Source organism: Geotrypetes seraphini, chromosome 2 (genome assembly GCF_902459505.1).
Source record: "Geotrypetes seraphini chromosome 2, aGeoSer1.1, whole genome shotgun sequence".
Taxonomy (NCBI): Eukaryota; Metazoa; Chordata; class Amphibia; order Gymnophiona; family Dermophiidae; genus Geotrypetes; species Geotrypetes seraphini.
In genome coordinates this window covers 192,724,332-192,737,974 of record NC_047085.1, presented here as the reverse complement: position 1 = coordinate 192,737,974, position 13,643 = coordinate 192,724,332, and the positions used below count along the sequence as shown (strand labels likewise).

Genomic DNA, 13,643 nt, shown 5'->3' with positions numbered 1-13,643 from the left:
TTAAGGGTCTCCCTAGGGCTGTGACAGACATCTGAAATGTAAGCCAGCAAAATACTGGCCTACATTTCCAAAATTAAAAGTAGATGGGGCCGCTGAGCTGATTGCGGATAGGGAACCCCCGATCAGCTGATCTGGCAGGCCTCCCCAAATCTGTAGCTTTGGGGAGTCCTGCCAGCTCAGCTAATTGGGGAAAAAGTACCTCTGACCCAATCAGCTGAGCGGCTGTGGCAGGGACCCCCAACACATACCACAAAATTTGCAGGAGGGATGCCAACTCCGTCCTGCCACCACTACCACCCCCCCCAGAACCCCTGACCCTCCCACCCCAAAGAAGCTCGACAAGAGGGATGCCCACTCACTCCTGCCGCACCCCCCAGAACCCCCTCCATACCCTGCACATCAAGCCCCCCTGACATCTCCCCAAACCTCCAGACCCCACCCCACATCCTTAAGACCCCCCCTTACTTTTAATGATGAAACGCCGGTTGAAGGGATGCTAACTCCCTCCAGCTGGTAGGCCCACCTCTGCAAAATGGCGAGCCTTTCCCTTCCCTGTGGGATGCACCAGGAAGAGGCCTAAGGCCCTGATTGGCTCAGATGCCTAAGGCCCCTGCGGTTTGGAGGAGGCCTGCCAGCTCAGCTGATTGTTAATTGCCTTGCCGCAATCAGCTGATGTCAAGAGATCCCTCGATCAGGCAGGTGCGATTCTATAACCGGCGCCGCTGACATGGTTGCCGGTAATAGAATCGGGGGGGGGGGGGTAAGGCATCTGCTTTTACAGACAGACGCAATTCTGTATAGGACTCTGGTGTGTGATTCTCATCCACTTCTTAAGCGGCTGCTGAGACCAGTGTCCCATTTAGAATCTGCCCCTTGGGGGTAGATTTCTCTACTAGGAGCCAAAAATCTGCAGAATCTCTTTTTATCCTCTTATGGGCTGAGCAGATATATCCAGATAAGGCTGACCACGATGGAGTCTTGGTCCTTCTTTGACCAAATATATTAAAGTGCCTTCTTTAAAAGCCTCTATATCCACAATTACATTATTAGTTCAGAAGTGTTAACTACTAGTGCGCCTTGCTTTTTAACCTGGCTGCAGGTCTGATTGTGAGGTAAGCAGTGCACAGATTTACCTCATGTAAACAATGATGGAAACAAACTTCATCTCCTCACTCCCTGTGGTAGGTCCATCATCTGTGCCCCCCCCTCCCCAATCAGTATATCTGCATACACATGTTATGTATTATCAATGTCTCCCTGTTCACATGGTTCTCAAAAAGTATCATGCTGTGTACATTCACCTAAAGATAATTGCAGCAATCCAGCTGCAGCAGTGATGGCATTAACCCCCAACTGACCTGTTAAAGGGAGTCTAAAATGTGAAAAATAATAGCAGCAGAAAACATCCAACTGTATACAGACACCACTTGCTAAGATATGGCTAGGATGGTTGAGAGGTGTGGTGTACATATTCTCTAATTAGTTACATGAATGTAATGTAATGTAATTTATTTCTTATATACCGCTACATCCGTTAGGTTCTAAGCGGTTTACAGAAAATATACATTAAGATTAGAAATAAGAAAGGTACTTGAAAAATTCCCTTACTGTCCCGAAGGCTCACAATCTAACTAAAGTACCTGGAGGGTAATAGAGAAGTGAAAAGTAGAGTTAGAGGAAAAATAAAAATAAAATAAACATTTTAACAAGACAGCATTGATCTAAATACTTTGGAAGGTAGAAGAGAGGAGAGAAAGGAAAAGAAGCAGAAGGGGGAGCCGTTGCACAGTAGAATTCTGGAGAAATTTAAATGATAGAAATAGAACAAAACAAAGACAAAAGGCAAAACAATAGATAAGATTAAAGATAAATCATAAGCTTTAATAAATCACAATCATGAATGTCTATTTATGAAATCCTTCGCTTCTTTTCTAAACCAGAGCCAGACCACTTAATTGCAGCAATTTTATTTACAACATCATATACCATATGAATAATATGCATGGCGTTTTGCTAACTTGGCATCTCCAAGGGATCACCATAGAGGGTTTTAAAATTAGAATATTTAAGCATACCTTGTAAATGTTTTCAGTCAGAGTTCGATAGATTAATAGGTAGAGCTTTGAAGTGGAATAGTTAAACTCTGGAATGCGTTGTTAGAGGACATGGTAAGAGCGGTTAATGTAGCTGGTTTTAAAAAAAGGTTTGTACAAGTTCCTAGAAGAAAAGTCCATAGTCTGCTGTTGAGACAGACATGGGGGAAGCCACTGCTTGCCCTGGATCAGTAGCATGGAATGCTGCTACTGTTTGGGGTTTTGCCAGGTACTTGTGACTTGGATTGGCCTCTGTGAAGACGGGATACTGGGCTAGATGGACCATTGGTCTGACCCAGTATGGTTATTCTTATGTTCTTAACCTGCTGAGGGGCGATAGAAGTTTTAATTTAACTAGCAGAAGGTATGTCAAGTAAGAAGCTAATTTGTAAATTATTTGCCTTAGTCTTAATCTGTTCTAGTATGGGAATGAATAATCTAAAAATATTCCATTTACTGACCCTTCCCAAGAATACTGGATGACTGGTTTGTTCTTTTAGGGCTCCGACATGTCTCAGAAGATCAGAAGATCCATAAGAATCCCAGACTGCGTGGTCAAGGTGGATCGGTCCATTCTCCTACAAAAAGCCATACTCCAAGCCCAACTTCTCCCCAGACTTCTTCCCATCACATCTATTCTCCTATCCTAGAGCTAGAAGGAAAGAAGTGGAAAGTGGTAGGTATAAATGTTGTGAATTAAAATTCTATGGTATTTTTAACGGGGAGAGGGAGAAAGAAAGAATGATATTCTTTCCTTTTATTCTTGTTTTCAACTCTGCCAGCCTAAGCAGTATGGTTAGGCTCTGGGAATCATTGATGGCCCAAGTCCTTGATTGAAATGTGCCATATCCAAATTGAGGTCCCCGGTACACACTGCAGTCTGAGCCATGGGTCTTCCTCTTTATGTTTTAAATAAATAAAATAAATAGATAAAATGGGGGTCACGTGATTCACTCAACCTAAGCAGACGTGCCTCAGCACCTCTCCTGCTCCCGGAGCTGTTTAGTTGGCTTTTCTGGCCTGAATCTGTGCTTCATGGGTCCCCAGCTTACCTTTTCTTTTGAGGCATTTCGTGGGCTGTCAGCCTATACTGTTTTCAGTGCGCTTTTCAAGGTATGCCGACCCGAGCCTCGAAGCTTGCTAGGTGTCCGAGAAACTTGAAACATAGGAAACAGCCCTGGGACAGAGCTAGTCTCAAGAGACAAATAGCGAAACCAGCTCCATGTCAGCAGGCTTTGGGGAGCAGTGAAGACAATACTGCATGGGATCAGATCAGGCCAGTCAAGGTTTTGAGTTATCTTGGGCCTGACCCAGTGGATTTCAAACTATTTTGGTTTTGTTTGTTTGATTGTTTTTTGGAGGAAGCAACTTACTGCTTGCCTGCCTCATAGGAACATCAAAATCACTTTTGCTTATGACCTCCCTGTTAGGCATGGCCATTGATGAATCTACTATGGCCACCTTTGCCCATTGATGAAAATGGCTCCGGTTTTAGTGCAGCCATGAACCTCTGCCCTTTTAAGGGGTAGACTCAATTTGCTTGGCACTGCACTAGCCAGCAACAGTGCTGCTTGGATGACTGGTCCAGTGGAGGACATGATCACCTGACAAGACAACCCAGCTCTGATAGAAAAAAAAAAAATCCCTGCATTATCAAAAGCTTTAAATGAGAAAAATCATAGGATATGGGGTGGGTGAGATTAAAAGTTCAAACAGCAAAAACTTAGAAAACAAATCTAGGGTTTACTTTCCCTTTTTGTTCGCTTGAGCTATGGCATTAATAATACAATGCTCATGAATTCAAACTATTTAAATTCAAATAGATGCCTGCCCTGTCCAGGGGAAGCCATTTGCAATGACAGCACTCAAGCTGATTGAGAAGTTGAGCCAGGCACCTATCTTTAAAACAGCAGAATATTAGAAAATCGTATTACATTAAAAAAAAATCTACTTTAACCATTTTAGGGGTCCTCATGGAAGCATGTTAAAAAAAAAAAAACCCTGCAGAAAAGAACAGGGGGAACACAGCCTGGAGGACAGATATGGGGTAGTTTTCAGCATCTACCACCATTACGTGCAGTGATGGATAAAGGTGGATATAGTAAAACTTGGGTAGGTCTTTCTGGTGACATTTTGTGTGATAAACCAGATTACTTTTCCAGTCATTCTGCTTTATGTATACAGCACACAGATACAAAAAGCTGATCACTGAAAAGTTATATTAAGTCATGTGTTGTTAACTTGTTTTTTTCTGTTTCTAAGATCTAATGTTTTGAGAACTTATCTAGTTTTCCTTGCAGTGAGTGTGGTGTTAAAAGAATTAATATAGATGATTTATTTCTAAAATGCAGTAATCCATGGTACATGTTGCTATTGCTTTGTTATCATTGACAAACATTGTTTAGGAATATCAAGAAGGAGTGAATGACCTGGTGATTTCTCAAGCTGAGTTGAAGCAAGTGGCTTACATTTTCAAATGCAACAAGTCTACTCTACAGATCAAAGGAAAAATAAATTCAATTATTATTGGTGAGTTTCTTTCCATTTGGACAGAATACTTAATGTGAACTTATTGAGCACTGGCTATAAATGTCAGATGCCTAGAGAAATAGGGCTTTACCTAGTTTCACCTGTTTTGCAGATAGTACACTTCTCCCTCCGTATTTGCTGTGACAGGGGATTAACAAAACTGCAAATACAGAAAAGCCGTGAATAAATTTTTCATATGACTTGTACAACCCTTTCATGCTTACCTCATCGACTTTGTTGCTTGTAAATCTGACTAATTGTAATTCTTGTAAATCTGTTTAATTGATGTGAACCACCTAGAACTCCCTGGGTATGGCGGTATACAAAAATAAAGTTATTATTATTATTATTTGCTGTTTTCTATTAAAAACCATTGTGAATATGGTGAAACCGCAAATAACATGGTGGGAGACCTGGCCTGTTCCTGAAGGAGAGGCAAAACATGGTGAAGAAAGTGCTGAGAATCAGCGATTTTCTCGGTAAACGCTTGGAATCAGCAATTTCTCTATGCAAGCTGATGTAATTTGGTGGGAGGAACCAGCAAGCTAAAAACCGTGAATAATCGAAACCGCAAATACGGAGGGAAAAGTGTAATGGTGTTAAAGTTTAACTTTAATATTCCTTTGGTTTTTCACAGATGCCACATATTTTCACTCTGTCAAAAATTACAAAGACTAGGGAACACTCGATGAAGTTACAGGGAGATACTTTTAAAACCAATAGGAGGAAATATTTTTTCACTCAGAGAATAGTTAAGCTCTGGAACGCATTGCCACAGGATGTAGTAAGAGCAGTTAACGTAGCTGGTTTAAAAAAAAGGTTTAGACAATTTCCTGGAGGAAAAGTCCATAATCTTCTATTGAGACAGACATGGGGGAAACAACTGCTTGCCCTGGATCGATAGCATGGAATGTTGCTACTATTTGGGTTTTTGCCAGGCCTGGATTGACGGGCTACTGGGCTAGATGGACCATTGGCCTGACCTAGTAAGGCTGTTTTTATATTCTTATCCAAGATAGACTATATACTGATTTCCCGAGAGCTAATCAGAGAATGATTAGAGATTAGGACATTTCAAACCATGCAATGGTCTAAGAATGGCTGTTTCCCTTGGCCTTATATTCTGATATGAACTTTCAGGAGAATATTTTAAATAGATGGAAAGCATAGGGATTTAAATGGGATGCATGAAACCATCCAAATGCTGTTTTGGAGACCACGAATGTAGAACAAGAAGGCAAAATTATATCATATTCTTGCCACAAGAGAAAATCTAGAAATAAGAGATTTTACAAATTGAGAAACAATATAGGGAAGACAGGAAACATTTAGTAGGGCACCCACACGGAAAAGAAAGAGCAACTCTTATCTACCCATCATCAGCTGAAGTCTCTGATACATGACAGAATTACTAAATCGCTTTCTCCGCCTTCCACACAAACTACCAGCTAACCTCCCCCTTCTACTTGTATCCCCCCTCTGACCCTATCAAGAAACCAACCCTAAACCTCTTCTTCCCTCCTAGTAATCCTAAATGTCCCCCTTCCCTTCTATTCAACACCCTTATTCTGTAATTCTCTTGCATCCACTATATAAGCGTCCCCTACATCCACTGTGTAATCATCCCCTAAATGGCAACTTCTTGGCAATGTCCAGCTATCTTATACTGTTATTTGTAACTTCCTGGAAAATGTCCAGCTATCTTACACTGTAATCCGCTTAGAACTGCAAGGTACAGGCGGACTAGAAGTCACTAATGTAATGTAATGTAATGTAATTATAAGTACCAGTTGTACCGTTATGCCAATAAAAATAGAAAGGGTAGACAATGGAATGGGTAATAGTTTTAGATTGTAAACAGCCATAAAACTTTGGGACCGAAGTTATAATCCAGAATGTGTTCAGCTTACTTGTTGATTTGTTACATAAGAACATAAGACTAGCCATTCTGAATCTATCCCAGTATCCTATTTCCACAGTGGCCAATCCAGGTCCCAAATATGTGGCAAAAACCTAAATAGTAGCAACATTCCATGCTACTGATCTCAGGGTAAGCGCTGACTTCCCCCATGTCTGTCTCAATAGCAGACTATGAACTTTTCCTCCAGGAACCTGTCCAAACGTTTCTTAAAACCAGCTACATTAACAGCTGTTACCACATACTCTGTTATCAATTTATAAGCAATCATTTGTTTGTAAAATTGTTTTTGGCTATCAATAACAACTGCTTTAAACTAAATTGATGTTATTTTTTAGAGTTTATTTGTACCATTAAATGAATTACTGTATTTACATCTTTTATGTATTATTCACAGGGAATGGAAAGGGGAAGTTTAAGGAGAGAGAAGAGTTGATAGGGAGCGCTTGGGGACAGGGAAGAGAGTGCAAGAAGAAAGAAAGGAAGGGAATGAGTGAGAGGGAGTAGCAGGGAAAGTAGAGTGCAAGGGTGAAAGGCAGGGGAAGGAGAATGAGTAGGAGAGTTCATGGATGAATGGCAGATAGGGGGGATTAGCAAAAGGAATGGAGAGAGACAAGGAGTGAAGGTAGAGGGAAAGAGAAACTTGCATGCCCACTTCACACACACAATGTCAACATATGCCTACCTCAGTTGCAGGAGAGAATACAAGAAATGAAAGGAGGGTAACAGGGAAGAAATAGGAAGAGATGGGGTGGCAGAAAAGGGTGGAGAAAGCAGGAGGGAGGGTAAAGTAGACTAAATAGGGTGAAAACTTAATGAAGTTAAGTGGAACAGAGTTAGGGCCAGATTATCAAAAATTGGCGTTAAATACTGATGGGGCACTGTCGCAGGCGTTCTTGTAGTGATTTAAAAAACACGAGTCATTCTCAAAAAATCACTCATGCATATGAGGTTGGCGGACAGTAGTGAAGACTTGCTAAATTTGCATGTGCCTATCGCTGGTGATAGCAATGAGCACATGCGCAAAATAAAGGCAAAAAAATAAATAAATTTAAATAAATTTAAAAATTGAACCGCAAGTAACCCTCTGCCACCGCCAAGCAACACCCCCCCCAGCAGCAAGAGATGCCCACTCTCTCCCACCACCAACCAACACAGCCCCCCAGCAATGGGAGAGATACCCAATCTCTCCCGCCATCAACGGACACAACCCCCAATCCTCCTGTTAAAGATTACCAGATAATTTATCCTTTTACCTGTATTCAGATACCAAAGGCTGAAAATTGGCTTCTATGTATACACTGTATATTCAGCATGTGTGTAATGTTTGTTTCTTTAGCAACCCTCCATACCAGCACAGGGTTAATCTTACAAGTGGGTATATATCTCATCATGACCTGCAGGTGGAGACAAAACTTTGGAACTGTACATATCATATGACCCATCCCTAATTACATCAGTCTTTTCTCAGTCTCCAGCAGGTGTGGTGAGCTATACCCATCTCTCTTGGTAGGGCTGTTGGAATTTGTTTAGGAATTTTTGTCCCTTTTTGTTGCCAGATTGAGCTTGGGTGGACTCTGTTTGGGGGTCCGTCCTACCTCGGGGGTGTCTAGAGCGGGTCTAGAGCGGGGTCCCTCCCCCCACATTTTTGTAGAGGTGCTTCAACAGTAAACCTTACCCCCTGTGGTAAGGCATATTGTTTAGAGAGCCAGTGGAGTCTGGTCTGGAAAAAAAAATCCTGAGGTAGTGCCAGTCTAAAGGGTTGTTTTCCATTTAAATATGCTGTAAATTACTGTATTTTTCAACTAATCGGCGCTTTTCTTTCAACAAGGTCGAGTATGGAGCAATTGTGCACTTCTCAGAGGGAGAGACTTCTCAGGGGGAGAGGTGCACAATTTGGTCCAGACATGAGGCATTCGCGGCTGGCCTGAAAACAGCTGTTTGGGCCAGTGCAGTTGTGGAAGTCTAATCAGCATCGGTTGCTGGTGTCCAAGGTTCCCCACCGCTAGTGTCTCACAGCCGGCAGAGCTTTGCAGGGAAGCCCGGTCTTTTCCTGCCGCCCACAGAGATTTCCTGTCAGCTGTTTTTTTCTCTCACCTGATGACAGCTGGGACAGTTCAGTCTTCTCAGCCACTACAGGCAAGAGTTTTATTTAAATTTTTTTGTATCTGTTTTAAATCACTATTTGGTATGGCACCTGCCTACCTGATTTCGCATTTTTTTGGACTGTTCTAACAGATCCACATGTTGAATTAAGTAAAAGCTTGTAGGTATAAAAGAAAATTACTTTTAGAAAATTAGTAAAAACCCAGCTGTTCGATCGATTTATAATTTGAAGGTTTATTGTTAACTTTTTAACTCATTTTTATTCTTATTTTACTACTGTATTTCAGATGATATATATCTTTCTACTGCTTATCCAGAATTTCTTGTTGTAAACCGCCTCAAACTATTATGGCTTAGGTGGTATATAAGAATAAAATTATTATTATTAAGAATAAAATTATTATTATTATTTTTGGCGCGTTTTTTGCCGTTTTTCCTCAGATAGCCCCTCCATCTTATATTTAGCTTCAGGTCCCTGCTCCCTGTTTTTACATAACAGGGACAGGTTACAGCAGGATCCCCTGCAGGGGCAGAGAGTGCCATGGGGCCGCCAGAGGAGTTTTTCCCCCTCATTTTCTTTTTGCTTTGTGTAAAGGCAGCCGGGGGTCCTACTTGTGTCCAGGGGGTCTCGGGGTTTGTTCCCTCCATGCCTCCTGATGTTTTAACCCCTTAATTCTTTTCAAGTCCCTCCCCCTCCTCCTCCCTCAACCAGGTGCCCGCGTACTGCTTCGGACGAGGACTTGTTGTCTGAGGAGAGTTTTAAGTAATGCATGAGGACCTGACCCTTGGGGACACCTCCAGGATCCTCTCGAGGGGATGGTCGCTGGTACCAGGGACTTGTTTTTTTCCGTCTACCATCGAGGAGGCGTTTGAAGTGCACATTTTTCAGAGGGACAAGCTCTCAGATCTGATTCAGCAGATCTCCTCAGTGTTGCACTTTGAAGAGGCTCCGCCTGCGACCCCGAGTGTGGAAGACCCTCTTCTTTGGGGGATTTCCTATGCTTCCCTCTCTTGTCCAATACATCTGGTTTTTATTTCTGGATTTTATCCTGGCACAGTGGATTTTGCCGGAGGTGTCTTTTCGGATTACACACTCCTTGGCTTGTTTGTTTGTTCGACCTGATAGATGCCTACTTGCACATTCCAATCTGGACCTCCCATCAGCACTTCCTTCGTTTTTCAATCTTGGGCCAGTACTTTCAGTTTTGTGCACTCCCTTTTGGTCTAGCCACGGCTTCCCGGACGTTCACCAAGGTTATGGTGGTCACTGCAGCGGCCTTGCAGACAGAGGGCATTCTGGTGCATCCTTACCTGGACGACTGGTTGATTCACGCAGAATCCTTCCAGGAGAGCATCTGAGTCACGGCTCGCGTGGTGGAGTTCCTGCAGTCGCTGGGCTGGGTTGTCAATCTTGCCAAGAGCCAGTTGGCCCCTTCGCAGTGCCTGGAGAATCTTGGGTGGTGTTCGACACCTCCTTGGGGAAGGTCTTCCTCCCAGAGGCCTGGGTAAGCAAATTACACTCTCAAATACGCCTACTTATGGCGTCCCAGTGTCCTTGGGCGCAAGATTTCCTCCAAGTCTTGGGGTCAATGGCGGCTTCCCTCGATGTGGTGAGGTGGCCCACATGCGTCCTCTTCAGTATGCCCTGCTTCGGAGGTAGTCGCCCCAGACCATCAGTCTAGATCAGTGGTTCCCAACCCTGTCCTGGAGGACCACCAGGTCAATCGGGTTTTCAGGCTAGCCCTAATGAATATGCATGGAGCAGATTTGCATGCCTGTCACTTCCATTGTATGCAAATCTCTCTCATGCATATTCATTAGGGCTAGCCTGAAAACCCGATTGGCCTAGTGGTCCTCCAGGACAGGGTTGGGAACCACTGGTCTAGATCACCCTGTTCCTCTGAGGGACTTGGCTAGCTCCAATCTTCGTTGGTGGCTCCAAACCTCCCATCTTGTTCAAGGGACGAGTCTGGATCAGCCATAGTGGACAGTGCTTCTCATGGATGCCGGTCCTCTCGGTTGGGGAGCTCTGTGTCTAGGTCACTCAGCTCAGAGCACCTGGTCCACGGAGGAAGCGTCCTGGTCGATCAATGTTCTGGAAACCAGAGCCATCCGTCTGGCACTGTTAGCCTTCCACTCCTTGTCAGGCAAATCAGTCCAGGTTCTGTCGGACATTGCCATGGCGGGGCGGGGTGGCACCAAGAGCACTCAGGTGGCGCAGGAGGCAGCTCTTCTCATGCTCTGGCCAGAGTCGCATCTTCAGGACATCTCGGCCTCCCACATAGCCGGAGTGGAAAATGTTCAGGCGGACTTCCTCAGTCATCACATGTTAGATCCCAGAGAGTGGTGTCTAAGCCACATGGCCTTTCACTTGATAGTGCAATCTTGGGGTCAGCCCCTAATGGACCTGATAGCCACAGGAGTTAACACCAAAACTTCCTGCTTCTTCAGTCGTCGCAGAGACGGTCAGGCCGAGGGTCTGGATGCTCTGGTTCAACCATGGCCAATGGAGGGACTGTTGTATTTATTCCCTCCATAGCCATTAGAGGGCAGAGTTCTTTTTCGCATTGTTCGTCACCCGGGCCTGATGGTTCTGGTGGCTCTGGATTGACCCCTTCTGTGGTATGCGGATCTGGTGCAGCTTCTGGTGTCGGATCCTTTTCCTCTGCCTCTTTTGCCCAATCTTAGGACTCAAGGCCCCATTCCCCTGTTTGATCAGGCTTCCTTTTTTGTCTTATGGCTTGGCTCTTGAAAGAGAATGCCTAGGTAGAAAGGGGTATTTAGATAAAGTGATCTTCTCTCTCTTGCGGTCCCGCAGACTTTCCACTTCTCGGGCTTATTTGCGGGTTTGGCGTATATTTGAGGAGTGGTGTATGGTACGGGGAGTGGTGGCTTTTTGCTCTTCCCTGCCTAACATCTTAGAGTTCTTGCAGGATGGCCTGGACAGGGGCCTGGTTTGGTCTTCTCTCCAGGTTCAGCTTGCGGCCCTTTCAGCCTTTCATGGGTAATTACGGGGTCAGCGTCTGACTGCCATTCCTGATGTCGATTGCTTCTTGCGGGCGGCCAAGTTGCTCAGTTCTCCATTGCGACTGTCTGTTCCCTCTTGGGTTTTGAATCTGATCCTGTACGGGCCTGTACGCCTCCTGTTTGAGCTTTTGTGTGCCTGCACGTTGAAGGACCTTACTCTTAAAACGGTCTTCTTGGTGGCTATTACTTCTGCTAGACGTGTTTCAGAGCTGCAGGCTCTCTCTGTAAGTCTCCTTTCCTGGAGTTTTCCTAGGGAGTGGGTAGTGTTGAGACCCGTTCCTTTCTTTCTGCCAAAGGTAGTTTCTCCTTTTCATGTCAATCAGTCTGTGGTCCTTCCGATCCTGGGTAGTCGGGCAGGTTCGTCTGAGCAGAAACAGTAGCGCAAATTGGATGTTGATCGAGTCATAGAAACATAGAAATAGACAGCAGATAAGGGCCACGGCCCATCTAGTATGCCCACCCCAATGATCCTCTCTACCTGACTCTGCGAATAGATCCCACATGTCTATCCCATTTGGCCTTAAAATCTGGCACGCTGCTGGCCTCAATGACCTGAAGTGGAAGACTGTTCCAGCGATCAACCATCCTTTCAGTGAAGAAGAACTTCCTAGTGTCACCGTGCAGTTTCCCGCCCCTGATTTTCTACGGATGCCCCCTTGTTGCTGCGGGACCCTTGAAAAAGAAGATATCTTCTTCCACCTCGATGCGGCCCGTGAGATACTTGAATGTCACGATCATATCTCCCCTGTCTCTACGTTCCTCGAGTGAGTAGAGCTATAACATCCCTAGCCGCTCCTCGTATGGGAGATCCTTGAGTCCCGAGACCATCCGGGTGGCCATTCTCTGGACCAATTCCATTCTCAGCACATCCTTACGGTAATGCGGCCTCCAGAATTGCACACAGTACTCCAGGTGCGGTCTCACCATGGATCTATACAACGGCATAATGACTTCAGGTTTACGGCTGACGAAACTCCTACGTATGCAACCTATGATTTGCCTTGCTTTGGAGGAAGCTTGCTCCACTTGATTTGCAGTTTTCATGTCTTCACTGACGATCACCCCTAAGTCTCGTTCTGCTTCAGTTCTTGTTAGGATCTCACCGTTAAGGGTGTAAGTCTTGCATGGATTTTGGCTGCCCAGGTGCATGACTTTGCATTTTTTGGCATTAAAACTGAGTTGCCAGGACCTAGACCAGCGCTCCAATAGAAGTAGGTCGTGCAACATGTCATCTGGCATTGAATTATTTTCTGTTGTGCTTTTGCTCACTACATTGCTCAGTTTGGCGTCATCGGCAAATAATGTTATTTTACCTCGGAGCCCTTCTGCCAAGTCTCTCATATAGATGTTGAACAGGATCGGGCCCAGGACGGAGCCCTGCGGCACTCCATTTATCACCTCCGACATTTCGGAGGGGGTGCTGTTCACCACTCCCCTCTGAAGCCTACCTTCAAGCCAGTTCCCAATCCATTTGGTCAATGTGTCGCCCAATCCTATAGAATTCATCTTGCTCAGCAACCTGCGGTGTGGTACGCTATCAATGCTTTGCTGAAGTCCAGGTAAACAATGTCCAGGGACTCCCCAACATCCAGCTTTCTCGTCACCCAGTCAAAGAAGCTGATCAGGTTGGATTGACAGGATCTCCCCTTAGTAAATCCATGTTGACAGGGATCCCGTAGATTCTCCTCGTTCATGATCGTATCCAATTGGCGTTTGATTAGAGTTTCCATTAGTTTGCTCACTATTGATGTGAGACTCACTGGTCTGTAGTTGGCTATCTCCATCTTGGAGCCTTTCTTGTGGAGTGGAATGACATTAGCCGTCTTCCAGTCCATCGGGACGTTACCTGTACTAAGGGAGAGATTGAAGAGCGCGGATAGCGGTTCCGCCAAGACATCACACAACTCCCTGAGCACCCTGGGGTGTAGGTTGTCAGGTCCCATTGCCTTGTTAACCTTGATTTTTGACAG

At 44.7% G+C, this 13,643-nt stretch overlaps 1 protein-coding gene across 2 annotated transcripts in view; it reads left to right on the top strand.

The window, feature by feature from the left end:
• Positions 1-13,643, top strand: part of CAP2 (cyclase associated actin cytoskeleton regulatory protein 2) — a 191,862-nt gene that overhangs the window by 164,723 nt on the left and 13,496 nt on the right. For both annotated transcript variants that reach the window (XM_033934598.1, XM_033934599.1), the window contains exons 9-10: positions 2,594-2,769; positions 4,499-4,622. In XM_033934598.1, coding sequence (XP_033790489.1) covers positions 2,594-2,769; positions 4,499-4,622 — 300 coding nt within the window. The remainder of the gene's footprint in view (positions 1-2,593; positions 2,770-4,498; positions 4,623-13,643) is intronic.